Here is a 21,587-nt window from a genome sequence, read left to right on the forward strand (position 1 = left end):
TATTTTGGCCAGAAAAATAAAAATGCAAATTATTATTTAAATAGAAAGCAGATCCAAAGTATGTCATGCAGAGGGATCTGGGTGTCCTTGTGCATGAAACACAGAAAGTGGGTATGCAGGTGCAGCACAGAATAAGAAAGGTAAATGGAATCCTGGCATTTATTGAAAAAGGACTGGATTATAAAAGTAGTGTTCTTAAATTATATATGGCATTGGTGAGTATTATTTCCAGGTTTGGTCTCCTTACTTCAGGAAGGATGTGGTGGCATTGAGGGAAGTTCAGAGCAGATTCACCAGATTGATTCCAGGGATGAAAGGGCTGTGGTATGAGACGCGGTTGAATAGTTTAGGCGTGTACATGCTGGAATTCAGTAGATTGAGGGGGGATCTGAGTGAGGTATATAAAATGTTAAAAGGGATTGGATAAGGTGGATGTTATACAGATGTCTCCTCCCCCCCCCCCCCCCCCCCCCGCCCCTTGTGGGACACTCTAGAACAAGAGGGCATAGATACAGAGTGAAAGAAGGTCGGTTCAAAACCGAGGTGAGGAGAACCGACTTCTCTAAGCGGGTTGTGGGTCTGTGGAACTCACTGTCCCAGAGTGCACTGGAGGCAGAATCAATCCAACAGATTCAAGAAAGAAACCGATATGTTTCTGATGACAAGCGGGATAAAGGGCTGTGGGGAGCAGGCGGGAAAATGGAACTGAGACCGGGATAAGATCAGCTATAACCGCATTAAATGGCGGAGAGGGTTCCAAGGGATGAATTGCCTAATTCCCATGTTCCTATGAATGTGATCCATCCACTTAGTTACCTGTGATCTTCAGGTGATCTATTTAAATTGTTCCTTTGTGTTGGATTTTAAATGGGGCATTTATCAGAACTCCTCGCTTCTCCCTCAAAGTTGAGTAAAAGTTTGACACCATCCCCTTCCCCTGCAGTTTGGGATGTCCGTTCCTGGTTGGCTCTCTCTCCTCCCTCCGGAAGAGGGAGTGAAGCTAGCTGCCTGGAATAAATTGACAACGACCCTTTCGTCCCCTTCAAATCGGTAAAGAGAGAAAGAGAGAGGGTTCTCGGTGGACCCTCCAGGGCGGTCAGTCGTCGGGTTGGCCTTCAGGAGACCTGTACCTTTAAGAGTGGATGGAAGCCCTGTGCTTCCCCTTTAAACTGATTGGGGAGAGCGGAGCCTGAGGCTGTGCAGGAGGAAGTTGCGCAGACTTGAGGCAGTTCTGACATAAAAGCACAGATAGTGATTGAAAGTGATGTTAAAAAGGATTTAGCCTCCGCATTAAGTTGGACCAGAGCATTAGCCCAAAGTCCTGGCCATCTGCCCTTGAAGGTGCGAGGGGGAGGTCAGAAACTGGGAAAGCCTTCAAGGCAACACACACACACACACGCTGCAGCAAGCGTTAGTTTCAAAATCCGGATCGCATCTTGAATGCAGGTTAGTCTCTCTCTGTCTCTACTGTTCATTCTGTTAGTGTCTCTGTGACCCCAAGCTGTCCTCCTTCTTACCTTAAATCTGAGCCTGGCTTTGTCTGTGTGTGTGTATCTGTGTATATATAGTGTGTTTGTGTGTGTCTGTATATGTGTGTATGTTTGTATGTGTGTGTATACGTGTCTGTGTGTAAAAATGTCTGTGTGTATGTATATGTGTCTGAGTGTGTGTCTATGAGTGTATGTGTGAGTGTGGCGGGGGTTATTTTGTGGAGGGGTAGGATGTTGCTGGGTAAACCTCTGGGAGATGGCAGTATCTGGAGCTGGGGTGGGGGGCGGTTGGGCTGGGGGTCGGGTTTTGGGGGGGGCGGGGGGGAGAGCGGGCTGGAGTCACTTTGCCAGTGGTTGATCTTTCCTTATTGTATGTCCTCAGGTCATATCACATCACTCCCTTCGTTTTGTCGGTCATGAGAAAGTCCCCCAGTGTGGAGAGGACGGGACAGCAGGAACAGCACAGAGACCTCGTCACTGAGCCCAGGTTGGATTTGGGAGGATTTCAAGCGGTCGGTTTGAAATTGAGGCGAGCGGCCAGAGGGAGTGAGTGAGTGTGAGAGAGAGAAAGAGAGAGGGAGCCGAGTGCCCGTAGCCGGACAGGAGCCATGGAGTTGCTGGGACGGCTGGTTGCCCTGCTCAGGTACCAGCTGTGCCCATGCTGAGTGAGGCACGGTGCCCGCTGCGCCCTCTCCAGCCGCCCCGGGGGCTGTATGTGTGTGCGCTCCGCCCGGGGCACCATGCGCTCCGGCTCGATGCTGCAACTGGCCGCCCTGGTGTACTCGCTGCTCTCGGCCCGGAGCCAGTACGACAGCTGCAAGTCGCTGGTGAACACCGATGACGCCGGCCCTTCCTGGGAGTTTTACGCCTGCCAGCCCCGAGCCATGGCCATGAAGCGGTACCTGAGGGTGAAGGTGGAACCGCCAGGGGTGACTTGCGGAAACCCTCCGGAGAGGTTCTGTGCGCTGGTAAGGAGAGCCACGAGGAGGCGCTGCTGCCCGCTCCGCCAACAAACAGACCCCCCTCCCCCCTCAGTAACCCGAGCCGGGGTAAACTTTCAGCCGGATTAACATCTCGCCGTGAAACTGTGCAGCCTCATATTTCGAGGATCAGAAACAGGAAAGTTCACTCAGCAACGCCTATTTGGGGACAGAGAGAACAGAGACTGAAAGGGGACATGGGGCGGGAGAGAGAGAGACAAAACCGGGGAGAGGGAGGCACACGGGGTTGTGAGGAGGGGGAAGTGGGGATAGAGAAAGAGAGACAAGGGAAGAAATAGACAAAAGGAGAGAGGGGGAGACAGAGAGAGAGGCAGAGAAGGGGGAAACAGAAAAACGAGAGGAAGAGAAACAGAAGGTGGGTATAGAGACGGGGAGCGAAAGGGGGAGAGACAGAGACAAACAGAGAAGGGGAGGGACAGTGATAGAGAGGAAGGGGGATAGAGAGAATGGGACAGAGAAGGGGAGGGACAGTGATAGAGGAAGGGGGATAGAGAGAATGGGACAGAGAAGGGGAGGGACAGGGATAGAGAGGAAGGGGGGATAGAGAGAATGGGACAGAGAAGGGGAGGGACAGGGATAGAAAGGAAGGGGGGATAGAGGGTGAGACAGAGACGGCAGAGAGGGGCAGAGGGAGATGTTGGATGGAAGCGAGAGAGGGGGGCAAACACAGAGGAACATGGAGATGCAGCGGGAGCGGGATTGAGACAGGGGCACAGAGATAGAGAGGGAGAGCTTTGGTGGTCTCTCTGCCGCTACCTTCAGCAGGCGGGGACAACAGGAGGTCACATTCTCGGAGAGAAACACGGAATATTTCGGTGTTGTGCCCTGTCCGACCCGCCGCCACGCAGACAGCTCCCACTGCATCTATCATTTTTAAAGACTTTTCTCGGCGCATGTTCACTCCGGGTTAAAGCAACTTAGAAGTTGTAGATAAAATACACTTAAAAAAGAAACTCCAGCGGGAATGTGGATGTGTACCCAGAGTTGCCTCCATCCGCTGGAGCTGGGGGGCTAGTGCAGAGAGCAGTCTGGCCTCCCCCTCCCCCCTCCAGTTCCTCCCCCCTCCTCCCCCCCAACCCCTCCACATACACACACACACACTCTCAAACACCCTCCCCCCCACACACACCCAGATACACACCCACATCCAGAGAGATACACTCAGACACACACATACACACACACACACCCAGATACACACACCCAGACAGACACACACTCAGACACACACACACCCATCACCAGACACACATACACCCAGACACATACACATCCACACACAGACACACAGAGAGAGGTGGTGGGGGTGTGGGGAACTAGAAAGCCCCACCGATGAGAACAAGCTCCGCTGAGCGGACTCGGCCAGAACATCATTAACTGGGCCACCGGGGGGGGCTTATCCCTGTCCAAGCTTCTCACACTCCGGACAGCCGTGGGTTTACTAAAGCTGGGATACAGAGTTGCCCAGCCGAAATGAATGAATGAAAGCACTTTGCAACATTAATAATTCAGTTACGGGCGAGTGCCGTTGCTTTAGTTTAATACCCACTGGACTAATAGACAGGCAGTTATTCAGAATGGATTATGAGAGACTAATGCATTTCACTGTCGCTGTACACAGTGTCCCGGATTAACGACAGATCGGCTTGTGAAAATCCCCGAATGTTATTTTTGATTCAATATCCTCAGATTTTCATAATGACCGCCGCGCACTGTAATGCCAGGCGATGGGAGGGAAATGGAAACATTTGGACTGAAAGCCGTGCGTTCGGATCCAGGGGCCCGTCAGTCAGTGCTGCCGCTGAACTTTGCTCATTCCCCGCTTTAACAATGTTAAAGAGACGGTGGAGGTGGCAGCGGGGAAGGTGACGTAAACCTTCTGATAAGATTCCTCCCAAATGGAATTCCTTACACTCTCTCCGAACCCCCCATTTTTTATTGTCGAGACTGTAATGCTGGAAAAGCACAGCAGGTCAGGCAGCATCCAGGAGCAGGAGAATCGAGGTTTCGGGCGTAAGCCCTTCTTCAGGAACAGACAGGAATCAGTCTTATTCCTGATGAAAGGCTTTTGCCTGAAATGTCGATTTTCCTGCTACTCGGATGCTGCCTGACCTGCGGTGCTTTTCCAGCACCACTCTAATCTAAACTCTGGTTTCCCAGCATCTGCAGTCCTCACTTCCTCCCACCTTTGTTTGATCGAAGTCCCGCTTTAACTGACGGGCTAACGATATGCATTTTGATTTCATTTTAATTAAAGTCCACTGCCCCACCTCGCTGCTTGCCTGGTTTAAAATTTGCTTCGGTCGGATCTAACTGGAGGGAAATCCTCACCTTGAGATTGAATTTGATACGGTGTAAAATGAGGAGAGTATGCCAGCGGTCAGGCAGCATTTATCAGCCACACTCAACTCCCCAAATCTCTGAAGACCTATCACCAAATTTGCCCCCTTTTTGTGTTGTGTTGTTGTTTGTAGTAAGAGCCTTGTTCAATCCTCTGGAGAAGCAGGAATCTCACCCAGAGGGGGTAAAATAAACAAAACTGAAAAGCTTTAAAATATTCTCGACTCCAAAAGCAAACATCGATCCTGCAATCAGAATTGGTGCCAGACTAATCCTGAATTTGGAGGATGGAAATAATGTGGCCGACACACGGTCATGGTTAAACCAATTCCAATGCATTCAGGAACCAATCTGTCTCCCATCCTGCTGGTCTCTCGGCAAGACTAGTAGCAAGTTGAATCCTGCTTTTATTAAGCCTGGGGCGCTGATTGTAAGAAGCCTTTTGTTAAAATTCTAATTCGCCGAAGCTCAAGGAAGTGGACCATATAATTTACCGGGAACGAAAAAACGCGGCCTGAAGTGAGCAGCAACCGTAGCCTTGAACCATTTGCTGTGGTCAGTCGGAGGTGGTAGGGGTCTGCTTCCTAATATTAGCCTGTCTCAGGAGGCCCCGCAGGATATGGATTTGAAAGCATGCTTTATTTGTTCATGGCTAGCCGCGTCCCCGTAGTCAGATAACTTGGAGGAGCATGGACTAACTCTCCGAGACAGGATTAAATACAAACCCTTGTAATTCGGCAAAATAAACCCCAGTCCCTTGAAAACAGAAAATAAGCACATAGTCCCAAATTGTAGTTTAATTTTTTCAGAAGTCTCCTGGGCTAACTTGTTGTTTATTTTCCTGCACAACCGACCTCCTACTAAATAGGTACAAATTACAGTAACAAACGGTGAGAGCAGGTGGTTACATTTCAATGATTTGGCAGCCGGGACCCAATGTTCCGGGGTGGGGGATCAGAAACCGTTCCCTAACTCCAGCTCCGTGTTCACTGCCAATGCTCAGGGGAAGGGAAGGCGTGGCCACAGCCTGTCTGTGTGGGTGAGTGTCTGTGTGTGGGTAGGTGCCTGTGTGGGTGTGGGAGTGAGTGTCTATGCCTGTATGTGTGGGTGAGTGTCTGTGTGTGGGTAGGTGCCTGTGTGGGTGTGGGAGTGAGTGTCTATGCCTGTATGTGTGGGTGTGTGTCTGTGTGTGTGGGTCTGTGCCTGTATGGGTGGATGAATGTGTGTGGGTGAGTGTTTCTGTGTGGATATGTGTGGGTATCTGTGCCTGTATGTGTGTGTGTGTGCTTCTGTGCGGATATTTGTGCCTGTATGTGTGTGTCTGTGTGTGTGTTTCTGTGCGGATATTTGTGCCTGTATGTGTGTGTGTCTGTGTGGGTATCTGTGTGGGTATCTGTGCCTGTATGTGTGTGTATGTGTGGGCGTGTGCCTGTATGGGTGGGTGAATGTGTGTGGGTGGGTGTTTCTGTGCGAATATTTGTGCCTGTGTGTGTGTGTCTGTGTGGGTATCTGTGCCTGTGTGTATGTGTGTGTGGGTATCTGTGCCTGTGTGTGTGTGTGCCTGTATGGGTGGGTGAATGTATGTGTGTGTGTGTTTCTGTGTTTGGTGTGTGTGTGAGGATGGGGGTGAGTGAATGGATTTTTTTTTTGTCTCGGGTTGATTTATTTTCCGAGGGGTGAGTGAGAGCTCTCGGGTAGGGCGCTGCCCGCTGGCCCAGGGTATCTCTAACTTCTACCTCTCGGCCCACCCGCATCTTCAGGACTCAGACGCCAGGAGCTGAAATCCTCTCCCCCGTGAAGCTCCAAGTGTTTTCCAGCCAGGCTGAACTACTCTTCTCAAATTCTGAATTTCTAAAATGCCTTTTAGCAGCTGTTCAGGAGTCAGGGTCAGCAGTTGTAGGTCACCTGGGAATCTTTGTTCAGTAGTTTTAAACTAACTGTGATCTGATGAGTTAGTTTTCAACCGCTCAATGTTAAAAAGGGATTTGGGAAAGATCTGAGTGATGAAAGGCACTACTGTATATCCTCATGCAGGTCAGCACTTACAGACCAGTGCTATAAATAAACATGGCACGGCTGCAGGCACACAGACCAATCCACGCGAACGCATCTGAACCCCAGACTGTTCGGAAAAGAAATGGGTTCAGTTTTATCAGACAGAGTGCTACCGATGCTGGAAATCTGAAACAAAAACAGAAAGTGTTGAGGAAACCCAGCGGGTCCAGTAGCACCTGTGGAGAGAGACGGAGAGAACCAGAGTTCAAGTTCAGTCAGACCAGCTTCAGCACTATCTGTTTTCCTTTGGGGTTTCTGAACTCTCGGTTGGATACGGGGCTCCCGAACCCAGCAACCAAACCCCAGGCAGCGTGAGGGTGAGTTGGGGTGGGGAAATTGGCAGATGCTGCCGCCGCAGGGTGAGGGCGCTCTTTTGGCTTGTGCCCAGTGCCACTGACTGAGGCAGGACCTACATTCCCATCGCCAGAGACAAACCCCCCACTGGCACCCCGTGTACACGGGCTGTGCCAGGCTGGCCCCACCCAGTCCATGGGCAGGGGCATTTACACAGAAGGAACTCCCCATCACATTACAACTCACCCCAGGGAGTTGGGACAGTGTCTCTTACTATCCCATTGGAGTAGGTCGCCGGTTAGGGCAGAATGGCCGCAAGCTGCTCGCTCACCATTCTGCCTGCTCAGGCCTATAGGGAGAGTTGGAGTGTGGAAGACTGGTCGTTCCGGGGAGAATTGATCAGGGTATCATACCTCAATGAAATAACCAAGGTCAGGACGGTGTTGGGTCGCTCAGAGACAGGGGGAGAGTCAGATAAGTTCCTCTGGCGGCTTGGAGAGGTATGCTGCGGTTGTTAGTAATAAGGTAAAAACAAGGACTGCAGATGCTGGAAACCAGAGTCTAGATGAGAATGGTGCTGGAAAAGCACAGCAGGTCAAGCAGCATCCGAGGAGCAGTTGTTAGTAATAACCAGAGGGGTTCGGCTGGAGGAGGTTCTCTCACCGCAGGGTGGGCTGGGGTTTCTGACTTGTTGCGGCCGGTTCCAGCCTCGCCCCAGTTACCGACTTCACCGGCAGATTGCTGTACTGTCGGTGAACGTCGGAATGGGCCCATTATACTCTGTGGCTGGAAGGCTGTACTCCAGTGACCAGTGTGTCAGAGTGAGCGAGGGTGAGACACAGTGAGTGAGGGTGAGACAGTGAGTGAGGGTGAGTTACAGTGAGTGAGGGTGAGTTACAGTGAGTGAGGGTTGCAGGGTGAGGGTGAGTTACGGACTGAGGGTGAGTTAGTGAGTGAAGGTGAGTTACAGTGAGTGAGGATTGCAGAGTGAAGGTGAGTTACAGTGAGTGAGGGTGAGTTACAGTGAGTGAAGGTGAGTTACAGTGAGTGAGGGTTGCAGAGTGAGGGTGAGATACAGTGATTGAGGGTGAGTTACAGTGAGTGAGGGTTGCAGAGTGAGGGTGAGTTACAGTGAGTGAAGGTGAGTTACAATGAGTGAGGGTTGCAGAGTGAGGGTGAGATACAGTGAGTGAGGGTGAATTACAGTGAGTGAGGTTGAGTTACAGTGAGTGAGGGTGAGTTACGGAGTGAGGGTGAGTTACAGTGAGTGAGGGTTGCAGAGTAAGGGTGAGTTACAGTGGGTGAGGGTTGCAGAGTGAGGTGAGTTACAGTGAGTGAGGGTTGCAGAGTGAGGGTGAGTTACAGTGAGTGAAGGTGAGTTACAGAGTGAGGGTGAGTTACAGTGAGTGAGGGTTGCAGAGTGAGGGTGAGATACAGTGAGTGAGGGTGAATTACAGTGAGGGTGAGTTACAGTGAGTGAGGGTTGCAGAGTGAGGTTGAGTTACAGTGAGTGAGGGTGAGTTACGGAGTGAGGGTGAGTTACAGTGAGTGAGGGTTGCAGAGTAAGGGTGAGTTACGGAGTGAGGGTGAGTTACAGTGAGTGAGGGTTGCAGAGTGAGGGTGAGTTACGGAGTGAGGGTGAGTTACAGTGAGTGAGGGTTGCAGAGTGAGGGTGAGTTACAGTGAGTGAGGGTGAGTTACAGTGAGTGAGGGTTGCAGAGTAAGGGTGAGTTACAGAGTGAGGGTGAGTTACAGTGAGTGAGGGTGAGTTACAGTGAGTGAGGGTGAGTTACAGTGAGTGAGGGTTGCAGAGTGAGGGTGAGTTACAGTGAGGGTTGCAGAGTGAGGGTGCCTTACGGAGTGAGGGTGAATTACAGTGAGTGAGGGTCACAAAGTTGGTGAGGGTGAGTTACAGAATGAGTAAATGTGAGGGGGTGAGTTACAGAATGAATTACAGCGTGAGTGCAAATTTCAGTGAGTGTTATGAATTACTTTCCAGTTCCATACAGGGGTCCGTTTCAATTTGTTTTTGTTTTGCAAAGTAACAAATCGAGATTCTCGCTATTGTTCAGAGGGGAAATATGCTGACCCTCGCCTCACACACAGTGGGGCTCCCGAAAGCAGTCAGGCTGTTGCTATCGACAGACAGACAGTAGAAGGGACTGGGACAGTTTATGTTCAGTATTAGACAGGATTTCAACTGTCACTGAAACTCATTGATTTGAAGTTCATTGACTGGACCGGGAGCGGGGGCAGCACTGCTGTGAGAGGGGAGGGGATGTGGAGGAGGAAGGGAAGGAGGGGTTGTAGGGAATGTGAAGAGGAGGGATGTGGGGGAGAAGGGGAGGAGGAGTGTGGGGGAGGAGGGGTGTAGGGGGAATGGGAGGGGTTGTAAGGGAAGTGAGGAAGAGGGGTGGGGATGTGGGAAAGGAAGGGAGAAGGGGATGGTGGGTGACCCTTTGTGAGTTTGAACTTGAAATGACGGCCATTGCAGTGAGCTGCCGAGTTGTTGACAGTGTTGGAGCACTCCCTCACATGTTCCTTCCGACAGGAAATATTCCCTATGTTTCCCACACTCCATCCATCTCTCAGAGAAACGATCTGTCAGTTTATGAAGAGCTGGGAATGAGACTTGAAGGGTTCTGAAGGGACTGGGAATGGGAAATGGAGCGGGCGCCAGGGTCTATGTGTGTGTTTCCCACAACTTTTCTAGTCAGTAATGAAAGTAACGCCGAATGCTTTCTATGGAATTCCCTGGCTGGATTAGCTTTAGGTTAAAGTCCAGAACACAAGTGAAGGAAAGAGAAACGTGCAAGTATTCCCTGTTCGGTGAGGGACTGATGTCCATTCTGGGATTAAACCTGGAGATCAAATTGATCACACGCAATTTGAGATTTTGGAGAGGATTTGTAGCTCAGGTTGCGGATCGGGTTGGAGGTTTACTCGCTGAGCTGGTAGAGGCCGGCCCACCGGCCAAGCTCCCGTTCTGGTGCTGCCCACCCTGTCTCCGGTTCCATGGCAATCGGCGCTGCTCCTGGCGGGCAGGGCGTGATTAGCCCTCTCTCCTCCTGAGACCAATCCTCTCTCTCTCCCGCCCCCCCCCCTCCCCTTTCAATTTGCTTCCTCCATCCTCTGTCCCACCCGCAGGCCAGTTCAGAGCCTGATGTCAGACACGCTTCAGGGCGGCATCTGAACCCAGTTTGTCCCGGTCTAACTTCCCAAGGGCATGGCGATGGTCTCCCGGAGCTCCCTGTTAAATCTGAGCTTTCTCCCCCTCTGAGAGAGGCGTGATAAAGCACCTTCAAACTTGGGCCTGGCTCACTGAGAGGAACTTTTGTACAACTCCCTGTTGAAGCGCGACCTTGGATTCAAACGACCTCCCTTAAAGAATAAAATCAAATCGATGAAACTTGAGTGAGAGCCGTTAGCCGCGCTGGACTTAGTAACTGACTGTCCTGTTCAAGAGGCGTTTCCGGGATATTTAATATGTAATCAAAGTTCAGCGTCTCGGCCCTTAAAGAGACACTTACCGACGGTAGGGGGGAGGTGGGCAACGCAGATTTCCAACAGAGAAAACCCCCTTTCAGTCAGACCGTGCTCAGGAAATACCGATTTAATAGCGTTTATATTAAGTGCATTCATTTGGCGCATTACATTCTGTCCATTACATTCAATCGCCTTTGTATTTAATAATGAGATCGCAGGAAGTCAAGGACACAGTTAAGTAAATGAAAACCGAAAGAATTGCTGGAATTCAGAAACAAAACAGAAATTGCTGGCAATACATTCACCCAGTCTGGCAGCATCTGCGAAGAGAATGCAGAGTTCATGTTTCGGGTCCAGCGACCCTTCTAGGTTGACAGTGAAGTATCCAGCCGGATTTGAGTCTGATATTTGAGCTGGAAGTGGAGAACTCGTTTAAATTTGTGAAAGAGAACCCCTTCAGATGTGGAAGGGAGGACAGCAACTCGGACAGGGTTCAGAAAGCTTCCCAGGGAATGCTGTGTGTGTGAGCAGGGTGTGCCTTCACGATAATTCAACCCAAAGCGCTCAGTCTGCAGCTGCCTCGCGTTAACCTTCGATTCTCAGAACACTGTCTCCCGCCTCCACCGTCAATCTTCCCAAGAGTCCAGATCCATGGAGATTTACTCCTGGATACGGCCAGACAGCACAAGCGCTCCTTTACATCCACACATTCAGTAATAACGAGCGAACTCCATATCTGAATATGAATATTTTTTCATAAATATTTAACCACCTTATACTCCCAATCCTTCTCCCCGTGCAAATACAAATCGTTAAAACAGACAATTGGGAAAATCCACATGAAGCTGATGATACCGTTGGTGAAATTCCCCAAATTCTCGAATAAAACTAAACTACTGCGGATCCGAAATAAAATCCGAAAGTGCTGGAGAAACTCAGCAGCTCAGGCAGCAGCGAAGGAGAGAGAAACAGAGTTAATGTTTCTCCAGCTCCTGTTCTAATTGCCCCTTCCCCAGTTCACTGTCTCTGGGTGATCTCAGCAACTTGTCACAAAACAAAACAAAGAATCGCGGCTGGAAATCAGAACTTGCTGGAGAAACTCAGCAGCTCTGGCAGCATCTGAGTCTCCAAACGTTAACTCTGCTTTCTCTCTCCACAGATGCTGCCAGAGCTGCTGAGTTTCTCCAGCAATTTGCGGTTTTGCTACAGTAACTCATGCCTTTATTAGACTCACGACTTTAAAGCATTGTTATTAATTTGATGCAGCGGCTATTCATTTAAACAGGTTCCAGAACAAACGCGCTATCAATAGCGCGAAACTCCGTGCTGTATGCATTTTAAATTCAGCTGATTTGTCTGTTGTTTATTTTATCGGTATATAGAGTCACAGAGATGTACAGCACGGAAACAGACCGTCGGTCCAACTCGTCCACGTCCTCAGGCACCTTATTCTATATACGTACCACCCTCTGAGTGAAAAAGTTGCCCCTTAGGTCTCTTTTATATCTTTCCCCTCTCCCCCTAAACCTATGCCCGCTAGTTCTGGACTCCCCCACCCCAGGAAAAGGCTTTGTCTATTTATCCCATACATGCCCCTCATGATTTCAGAAACCTCTATAAGGTCACCCCTCCGCCTCTGACTCTCCAGGGAAAACAGCCCATGTCTGTAAAAACATCCATTGTGCGGTGCTTTCCAGCTTCATGCTGTCAAACTCCTCTTTGTTATTTATTCGCCTGCGTAGGAGTCACTGGCCAGGCCAGTATTTATTGCCCATCTCGAGTTGCCCGAGAGAAGCTAATGGTGAGCTGTCTTCCTGAACCGCTGCAGATCAATCCCCCACTCCGTCAGAGAGGGAGTTTCTCAATGTTCTATTCCAGTTAAAGAGTCATAGTTTCCCGTTATTCCAGAGACAGCTCCAACATCTTGGTTATCACTGCCTCAGGTATGAATTAAGAGTAGAATCAGGCCATTCAGCCCATCTAACTCGATCCACCATTCAGTAAGATCATGGCTAATCCAGGTGGTAACTCCCCACTTCAACACCATCCCCATAACGTTCTGATTTCCTTCTATGTCAAGAATTCATGCCCCATCATTCATGCAAGGATCAGTTCCTCTTACATGGCAAATGCTACATTTCAAACACCTGACCCATTCTCCTCCATTTCCATCAGATTAATATATTCCATGCCCACATCCATAACTTCCTTCCAACTCAACCTAATCACTAGGCATGCCTTTTTTTCACAGTTGCAGGTTGTCTTACATCATTCCTTACCAACAATTGCTGATTTGATTCATTATTGTCACCTAGTTACAGTAAAAAGTTTTGTTTTGTGTGCAGTACAGGCAGATCATACCATACAAAGTGCATAAGGGTAATAGAACAGATTGAGGAATACAATGTTATGGCTGCAGAGAAGGTGCACAAACAGCAAAGTCAACATTAAATTTGAAATTTGAGTGGTCCATTCTGAAGTCTAATAACAGAGGGGAAGAAACTGTTCTTGAATCTATTGGTACGAGTGTTTAAGCTTTGTATCTTCTGCTGATGGAAGAGGTTGGAATGGATTATAACTGGGGTGGGAGGGACCTTTGATTATGTTGGCTACCTTTCTGAGGTTATCTCCATTTCCCACCACTTGGCAAATCTCAGGTTGAACTGCAAACTACGAAGTATGTATAATGGTACAAGCAAGCTTGAGAGAGAAGATGAGATTTTACCCATTAGATAGTTAATATATTGCATGGTAAAAATGAGACAATGTTCCTGTACATGAATATCTTTTCATGTCTTCTTCTAATCAATAAGCTTTTTTTTAGTACCTTGCATCCTTCCACATACTTTCGGATTTGGGAGTTTTTTAATGAGCGCAAAATGTTGTTAAAAATGCATCCCATATACCATTTCTAAACTTCAAAGTTGTCAGATCTAAGAGTAACTTATGCTAATCATTGCTCTGTCAATTTCCCAAGAGAATTTCCATTTTGTTTGAAGTACATTATATAAAAAAATACACTTGCATTTTTGTTAGCATCCAGTTAAAATATCCATGAATTGCTGCAGCACATTTGTAAATTGAAATCAAGAATTTCCAATCCAAAGTGCAAATGTTGAGAGGAACTCTTAGAAATATCTGACTTGCAAATTAAAGATACTAATGGGGCAAATAGAGAATTGCAGAAATAATGAAGTTGTAGAAATCTGTTACTGATTTGACAACGTCACAAAAGCCTCAGCTTTCCTTTTTTTAATAAAAACATAATTCCTTTGACCATTGAGAGATCCCAGCATCTGTTACCCTCTGAATGTACCTGCCAAATGAACTCTTCTTAATATGCAGACATTTCATGATGATTCAAATGCTGTATTAATCTGTGAAAACAGAACACCAGTAATGGCAACTGAGGCGAGGTAATGGCTAAAATGTTTAAAGATAACAACAATTGGAAATCTTAAAAATATTCAGTGACAATTATTTCATATCTATTCTCGAGCATAGAATAGTTCAATTCTTTCAAGGAAAACTGCAACAAATTGTGAACCTTGCCCACAGATGCACTGAATAAATGCAAATCCTACACTTTTCAGTGTATTTTGTGAATGCAAAACCCAGCCAGTCCAGTTTGAATTACCCACTATGATATTAGTAAGGATTTTCTCTAGGATTTTAGAATTCTATTAGTCCACAATAGGATAGAAAATCTCTACAATGAAGTTTAGTTCATCTGTTAACCACCCATTAATGGAATTGCTTCCCTAACTATTCTTCACTCACTACAGTCAAGCTGAGAGACTTCCCTCCAGATGCAGTCCATTCACACTGAGGTCTACTTACCACAAAATCATATTCATACAAGAATAATGGCTCATGTGTTCAATACATTGTAGCTGGAGTTGTTTTATACTATTAGGTTTCCTTTTACTGTGCGACATTTAGGTAGAAAGTAATAAGCTGGTCCACTGCCAAGCCAGAAGAATGACTGCTGCCAAAGAGGAATAAAATGTATTCTATCCTTACAAAGCATTCACCATTGCTAGCAATGTTAGCCAGGCTCCGTTTTAAAAGTATCATCTGACTTCTAGCTACAATATGCAGCATGAGCTTTTCTTTTCATTTGACTAACAGTTCATTCAATTTAATTTTTGATCTGCTGGGATTAAAGTGAAATCCAGTTTAGCCTTATTAAAAATGAAATCATTTTTCCATTTGAATATATGCAAATGGTTCTTATCCTTTTCACTCCTTAAGTCACACTGAATTTTCACCTCATCACATTTTAATATCCACATGGTCTCCTCAACCGAAAGCATTCATGAAGTGGGAAGTGTGTATATTCAACATTATTTAAAGTATGATTGCAGTAAAGTCTGAACTTAGCTCAGCAAGTAGCAGTTTGACCTATCTGTCAGATCCCACCAGACTATATAGAACATAGAACATTACAGCGCAATACAGGCCCTTCGGCCCTCGATGATGCACCGACCTGTCATACCAATCTTAAGCCCATCTAACCTACACTATTCCATGTACGTCCATAAGCTTGTCCAATGACGACTTAAATGTACTTAAAGTTGGTGAATCTATTACCGTTGCAGGCAAAGCATTCCATATCCTTACTACTCTCTGAGTAAAGAAACTACCTCTGACAACTGTCCTATATCTATCACCCCTCAATTTAAAGCTATGCCCCCTCGTGCTCGCCGTCACCATTTTTGGAAAAAGGCTCTCCCTGTCCACCCTATCTAACCCTCTGATTATCTTAAATGTCTCTATTAAGTCACCCCTCAACCTTCTTCTCTCTAACGAAAACAACCTCAAGTCCCTCAGCCTTTCCTCGTAAGACCTTCCCTCCATACCAGGCAACATCCTAGTAAATCTCCTCTGCACCCTTTCCAAAGCTTCCACATCCTTCTTATAATGCAGTGACCAGAACTGTACACAATACTCCAAGTGCAGCCGCACCAGAGTTTTGTATAGCTGTAGCATAACCTCATGGTTCTGGACCTCGATCCCTCTGTTCTATGACTGCATGGTTTTGGTGCAGACTGGATTATAATCAGAGATGCCACATTAGGAATGAAATGTTAAACAACTGCTTAAAACTATTTTTTTTTAAATTGGAAATGCTTCCCTTCTCACACAGATCTTCTTTTCATTGAGATGCTGACGAGAGTGTGGTGCTGGAAAAGCACAGCAGGTCAGGCAGCATCAGAGGAGCAGGCAAATCGGCATTTTGAGCACAAGCCCTTTATCAGGAAGCCCTGAAGGGCTTATGCCCAAAATGTCGGTTCTCCTGCTCCTCGGATGCTGCCTGACCTGCTTGTACCTTTCCAGTGCCACACTCTCGACTCTGATCTCCAGCATCTGCAGTCCTCACTTTCTCCTCTTTCATTGAGATGCTGTCAAATTTGAGCAGCCAGCTTACTAAGGCATAGAAGGTGGACCCTATGGAGAAAGTTGAAATTGTTTCACTAAGTCATTGAAGGTTTGAAGCAGCAGAGGTACTTGCCACAGCCATACACAATGAGATACATACTAAACAATGATAGAATGGAGAACAAGTCCAAAAATCACCCGTATCTTGATCAGACAGCCATGACAGGTGCCTGAGGTGTTTCCATGGGAGAACGAAGATAAGGAAAAGGGTGTATTATAAAATTATTAGAATTTTCCTCATCAACTTGTTCCTTTTCTTTTCCTTTTGCCTGACTGTGCTAACCCATGTTGAGCTATGGGTCACCATTGTTAGCAGCTCTGCAGTCTCTCATCCAAGTGCTTTGTATTCCTTTGAAAATCCCTATAGTGTTTTAACATCACAAGTCAAACCTGATCCTGGGGCCACATTGTACCTACACACATGCACATCCTCTGCTTCATATCAGACAATTATGATGCAAACTGATTTCCCCTTTTTGTTCCTCTCTTGGTGGATATTAAAGTCCATTTTAGACTCCTCACAACTCCAAAAGGAAGTCCAAACCTTTGAACATCTTGGCTTGCATGTCTCACTGTTACACAAAGGGCTATATTTAGCCATTGAGCTACTGGAAAAGGGATGAATAAGGAATTTAAACCAAAGTCGGTGTCATGATTAATAATCAACGCTGAGATCAGATTTCAGATATGAAAAAATTGTACCAATTTCCTTGCTTTGCTTTTTTGTATTCCATACATTTTGATTATGTTTGTCAGATTTCATTTGTTACTTCAGAAAGCATCATTGATAGCCTAGTTTGCACATCAACATGTAGTGTGGAATTGAGCCATACAGAATTGGAAATTCTAAAGAATGAGAGGTGATCTCGTTGAAACAATTCACCTTAAATAGATTCCCCCTAGTTTTGAATTCCCCTGCCCTAGGGAAAAGACCTTTGTCACTCACCTTATCATTGCCCCTCATGATTTTATAAACCTCAATAGGGTCACCCCTCAACCTCCAATGAAAAAAGCCCCAGCACTTTCAGTTTGTTTTCATATCCCAAACCCTGCAACATCCTGGTAAATCGTTTCTGAACCCACTCCAGTTTAATCATATCCTTTCTAGAACAAAGCTATGAAAGAAAGAGTGAAGGGAAAACTTCTCCCAAGCCTGTGCACTACAGGAATGAATAAATGATGAATACAATAATAAAATTGCATATTTATCTTATTTAGCAGCACTTAAATAGCACAGAAGTAAAGGGAGAAGCAACCCATGCCTCACCCTCCTCATTCTATCCAGAGCCAGAAACTCCACCCCTCTCCTACAAGTGCTCACATACCAAAGACTCTTTGAATTAGTCATTTGAATCCAAAGTCTCTAGATTCCTTTAAAAACACCCATGCCTCCCATAGCCTACTATGGTCGAACAGCCTTGACCTCCCAGGCCACTAAAATACAGAAGGTCCCTTAGTTTTCATTGCACCTGCCCAACCCTGTCTTTGCTTCATCATTGGCAGCAATGCTATTAGCTACTTAAGCACCAGGCTGGAATTCCCTCTCTCCCATGGGATCTCTAATATCCACCTGAACAAGCAGGCAGGACCTTGCTTCGAAGTTTCATATGAAAAATGGTACTTTGAACAATGCAATATTTCTTTGGTGCTCCAATGAACGTACTGAGATTCTGGGGAGTTGAACCCACAACATTCCGACCCTCTCAGATTTGCTAAAACAAAGTCAGTTGGATGAAGGGCAGTGAGCTAAAATAGCCAGGGAAGCAGCTGGTTTATATCTAGCTCAGTACTCCAACAGGACATTGATGGTTTAGCAGAATGAGCAGGCATGCAGCCAGTGGAATTTAATAAAGAAATACGAAATGATTTACTTTGATGACAGGGACAGACTAAATAAATAGCACTGTTTAAAAAAAATGTTTAGAAATAAAGGGTCCAGGAAATGCCCAGGTATAAATCTTTGAAGGTGTCAAGGTATCTTGAGAGTATGGTTTACAAAGCATATGGAATCTTGGGATTCATAAATAGGGAAGTTCTGAGGAAGGGTCACTCAACCCAAAACGTTAACTCCAATTTCTCTCCACAGATGGTGCCAGACCTGCTGACCTTTCCAGCAATTTCTGTTTTTGTTTCTGATTTACAGCATCCGCAGTTCTTTTGGAAGTTATGCTGAACTTGTATAAAGCTTTAGCCTGGGCCCCAGTTAGAGTATTGCATCCAGTTCTGGTCACCATTCTTTGGGAAGGATCTGAAAGTCCTTAAGGGGGTACAGAGGAGATTTAGTAGATGGCTCCAGAGATTGGAGAGGGGTGGGGGTTGGGAGGGGGGTGGTTAGGTATTGACTAGTTTAGTTTGTAGAGCTTAAATAGGGTAGGTAGGAGTAGACTGTTGCTATATGCTGGTGGCGCAAGACGAAGGGATGTAGATTTTTGGTTTTGAGTAAATGCTGCAGGAAAAGGTGGGTGATGAAGAACCTTTTTATGCAGAAAGTAATATTGACCTGACAAGGGTGGAAACAGATTCTGGATTAGTGGTGCTGGAAAAGCACAGCACTTCAGACAGCATCCGAGGAGCAGTAAAATCGACGTTTCGGGCAAAAGCCCTTCATCAGGAATACAGGCAGAGTGCCTGAAGGGTGGAGAGATAAATGAGAGGAGGGTGGGGGTGGGGAGAAAGTAGCATAGAGTACAATCCCCTCCCCACTCACCTATTGTACTCTATGCTACTTTCTCCCCAACCCCACTCACCTATCCACCCTTCAGGCTCTCTGCCTTTATTCCTGATGAAGGGCTTTTGCCCGAAACGTCGATTTTACTGCTCCTCGGATGCTGTCTGAACTGCTGTGCTCTTCCAGCACCACTAATCCAGAATCTGGTTTCCAGCATCTGCAGTCATTGTTTTTACCTAAGGATGGAAACAGGGACTATGAATGATTTCAAAATAAAACTGTCAGACCACTTCAAGGAATTAAATGAAAAGGACTGTGAGGATAAGAGCAGACGAATGGGTCATAGTACAGAAAGAGGCTAATTGGCAATTGCAGATTTACTGTAGAAATTATAATCTGAAGCAAAAGCCTTGAAAAGAGAATATCACATTCTCAGGTCACATCCAAGGAACGGCACAATGCTTTGTGTAGTAAAGTTTCTGTCCTGTTTATAGAAATGTCTTTGATGCATTTGTAAGTATGCTTTTAAAACAAAACCTCCAAACTAAACAATCTTTTCTCAACATTCTCATTTCAGGGCAATCCCTACATGTGCTTTAGTGAATGCGATTCTTCAAACCCAGATCTGGCTCACCCGCCCAAATTAATGTTTGATCAAGAGAATAATGGACCCGTAACTTACTGGCAAAGTGTCACTTGGAGCAAATACCCTGAACCTCTCTTGGCCAACATCACCCTCTCTTGGAATAAGAGCATACAACTCACTGAGAATATAGTCATTACTTTTGAGGCAGGTCGACCCACCACTATGATATTGGAGAAGTCCCTCAACTATGGAAGGACATGGCAGCCTTACCAATACTACGCGGAGGATTGCATGGAGGCTTTCAGAATGGAGGCCAAAAACGTTCGGGATCTCTCACCTGTGACTGCTCTCCAGGTCATCTGTACAGAAGACTACTCGAAGTGGGTGGGCTTTGAAAATGAGAAGAATTTGCACTTTGAGGTCAAGGAACGCTTTGCCATTTTTGCAGGCACACTCCTCCAGAACATGGAGGCTCTGTACAAGAGAATGGACATTAACAAGGGACTGAGGGACTTTTTCACCTTAACAGACCTTCGAATCAGGCTGATAAAACCTGCAACTGGAGGGACATTCGTTCAGAGGAAATATCTAAATACATACTTCTACGCCATTTCAAATGTTGAAATCATGGGCAGGTAAGATTATTGTTGGAATAGAGTTGTTCAAAGTCTCATTCGCTTTTTATTATAGAGTTATAGAGATGTATAGCACAGAAACACACCCTGCAGTCCAGCTCATCCATGCTGACCAGATGCCCCAATCCAATCTTGTTCCTCCTGCCAGCCCTTGGCCCATATCCCTCCAAACCCTTCCTATTCATATACCCATCCAAATGCCTCTTAAATGTTGCAATTGTACTAGCCTCTACCACTTCCTCTGGCAGCTCATTCAATACATGTACCACCCTCTGCATGAAAACGTTGTCTCTTTGGTCTCTTTTGTATCTCTCCCCTCTCACTCCAAACCTACATCCTCGAGTTCTGGACTTCCTCACCCTAGGGAAAATACTTTGTCTATTTATCCTATCCATGTCCCTCACAATTTTATAAACCTCTATAAGGTCACCCCTCAGCCTCCAACACTCCAGAGAAAATAGCCCTAGCCTATTCAATCTCTCCCTATGGCTCAAATCCTCCAACCCAGGCAACATCCTTGTAAATCTTTTCTGCACCTTTTCAAGTTTCACAACATTCTTCTGATAAGCAGGAGACCAGAATTGCACACAATATTCCAACAGTGGCCTAACCAATGTCCTGTACAGCCACAACATGACCTCCCTATTCCTGTGCTCAATACTCTGACCAATAAAGGAAAGCATACCAAACACTTTTCTCACTATCCTATCTACATGCGACTCCACTTTTAAGGAGCACTCCAAGGTCTCTTTTTTTCAGCAACACTCCCTAGGACCTTACCGTTAAGTATATAAGTCCTGCTAAGATTTGTTTTCCCAAAATGCAGCACCTTACATTTATCTGAATTAAACTCCATCTGCCACTTCTCAGCCCATTGGCCCATCTGATCAAGACCGCCTTGTAATCTGAGGTAACCTTTTTCGCTGTCCACTACACCTCCAATTTTGGTGTCATCTGTAAACTTACTAACTGTACCTTTTATGCTTGCATCCAAATCATTTATATGGAATAGATTGTACGAAATATCAGAGAAAGTGATGTTACTAACACTGGAATGTTGTAGTCATCAAGGTCTTGGGCGAAAGCTAAAAAAAAGGACTAGTGAAGCTTTGGATATAAGCCAGGGCTAACCAGTCTACTGACATATGGACAAGTTGGGACTGGAGTGTCTTCATGCAGTTCATTCCAAATCTAAATGCCCAAGTTAGCACAAAAAAGAAACAATCAACTCCTGGGTTCACAGTTAGCTTTGGGTCCTGTTTACATGAACTATGAGGAGGAGAGGCCCAAAATGAATCAAATTTGGATTTGCAATATTTGGAATAAGTTCACTTCCCTGAAGGTAATAAACCCAACAAGGTTGGACAGGTGAGGAACTGAATGTAATCTACTTCAAAGTTTATTTCTGGTTTGCAAACATGATTTTTGAAAGAGTCCTTTGCTATCTTTCAATTCTCTTCGTTCTGAGCTTTGAATGTGCCTTTTGTTTCCGTTCAAAAGGACCATTTTGGCCACAGCTAATTTCAAGGCCAGAGAGGTTTTACCGCTTAGGAAGTGACTGCACAGGTCATCAAGAATCCATTAATTCTC

At 46.3% G+C, this 21,587-nt stretch overlaps 1 protein-coding gene across 22 annotated transcripts in view; it reads left to right on the top strand.

Annotated features, from left to right (window-relative positions):
- The first annotated feature begins 1,195 nt into the window (after nucleotides 1-1,195).
- LOC122564903 (netrin-G2-like) overlaps nucleotides 1,196-21,587 on the top strand; it is a 127,913-nt gene continuing 107,521 nt past the window's right edge. For 21 of the 22 annotated variants that reach the window (XM_043720341.2, XM_087998351.1, XM_043720344.2 and 18 more), the window contains exons 1-3: nucleotides 1,428-1,446; nucleotides 1,873-2,458; nucleotides 19,354-19,997. In XM_043720341.2, coding sequence (XP_043576276.1) covers nucleotides 2,204-2,458; nucleotides 19,354-19,997 — 899 coding nt within the window. In that variant the 5' untranslated portion in view covers nucleotides 1,428-1,446; nucleotides 1,873-2,203. Of the gene's footprint in view, nucleotides 1,447-1,872; nucleotides 2,459-19,353; nucleotides 19,998-21,587 lie in introns of all 22 variants that reach the window. The other variant, XM_087998355.1, reaches the window with a different exon arrangement.

Source organism: Chiloscyllium plagiosum, unplaced genomic scaffold (genome assembly GCF_037043375.1).
Source record: "Chiloscyllium plagiosum isolate Xiang-an unplaced genomic scaffold, Cpla_swu_hap1 HiC_scaffold_21, whole genome shotgun sequence".
NCBI classification, from domain to species: domain Eukaryota; kingdom Metazoa; phylum Chordata; class Chondrichthyes; order Orectolobiformes; family Hemiscylliidae; genus Chiloscyllium; species Chiloscyllium plagiosum.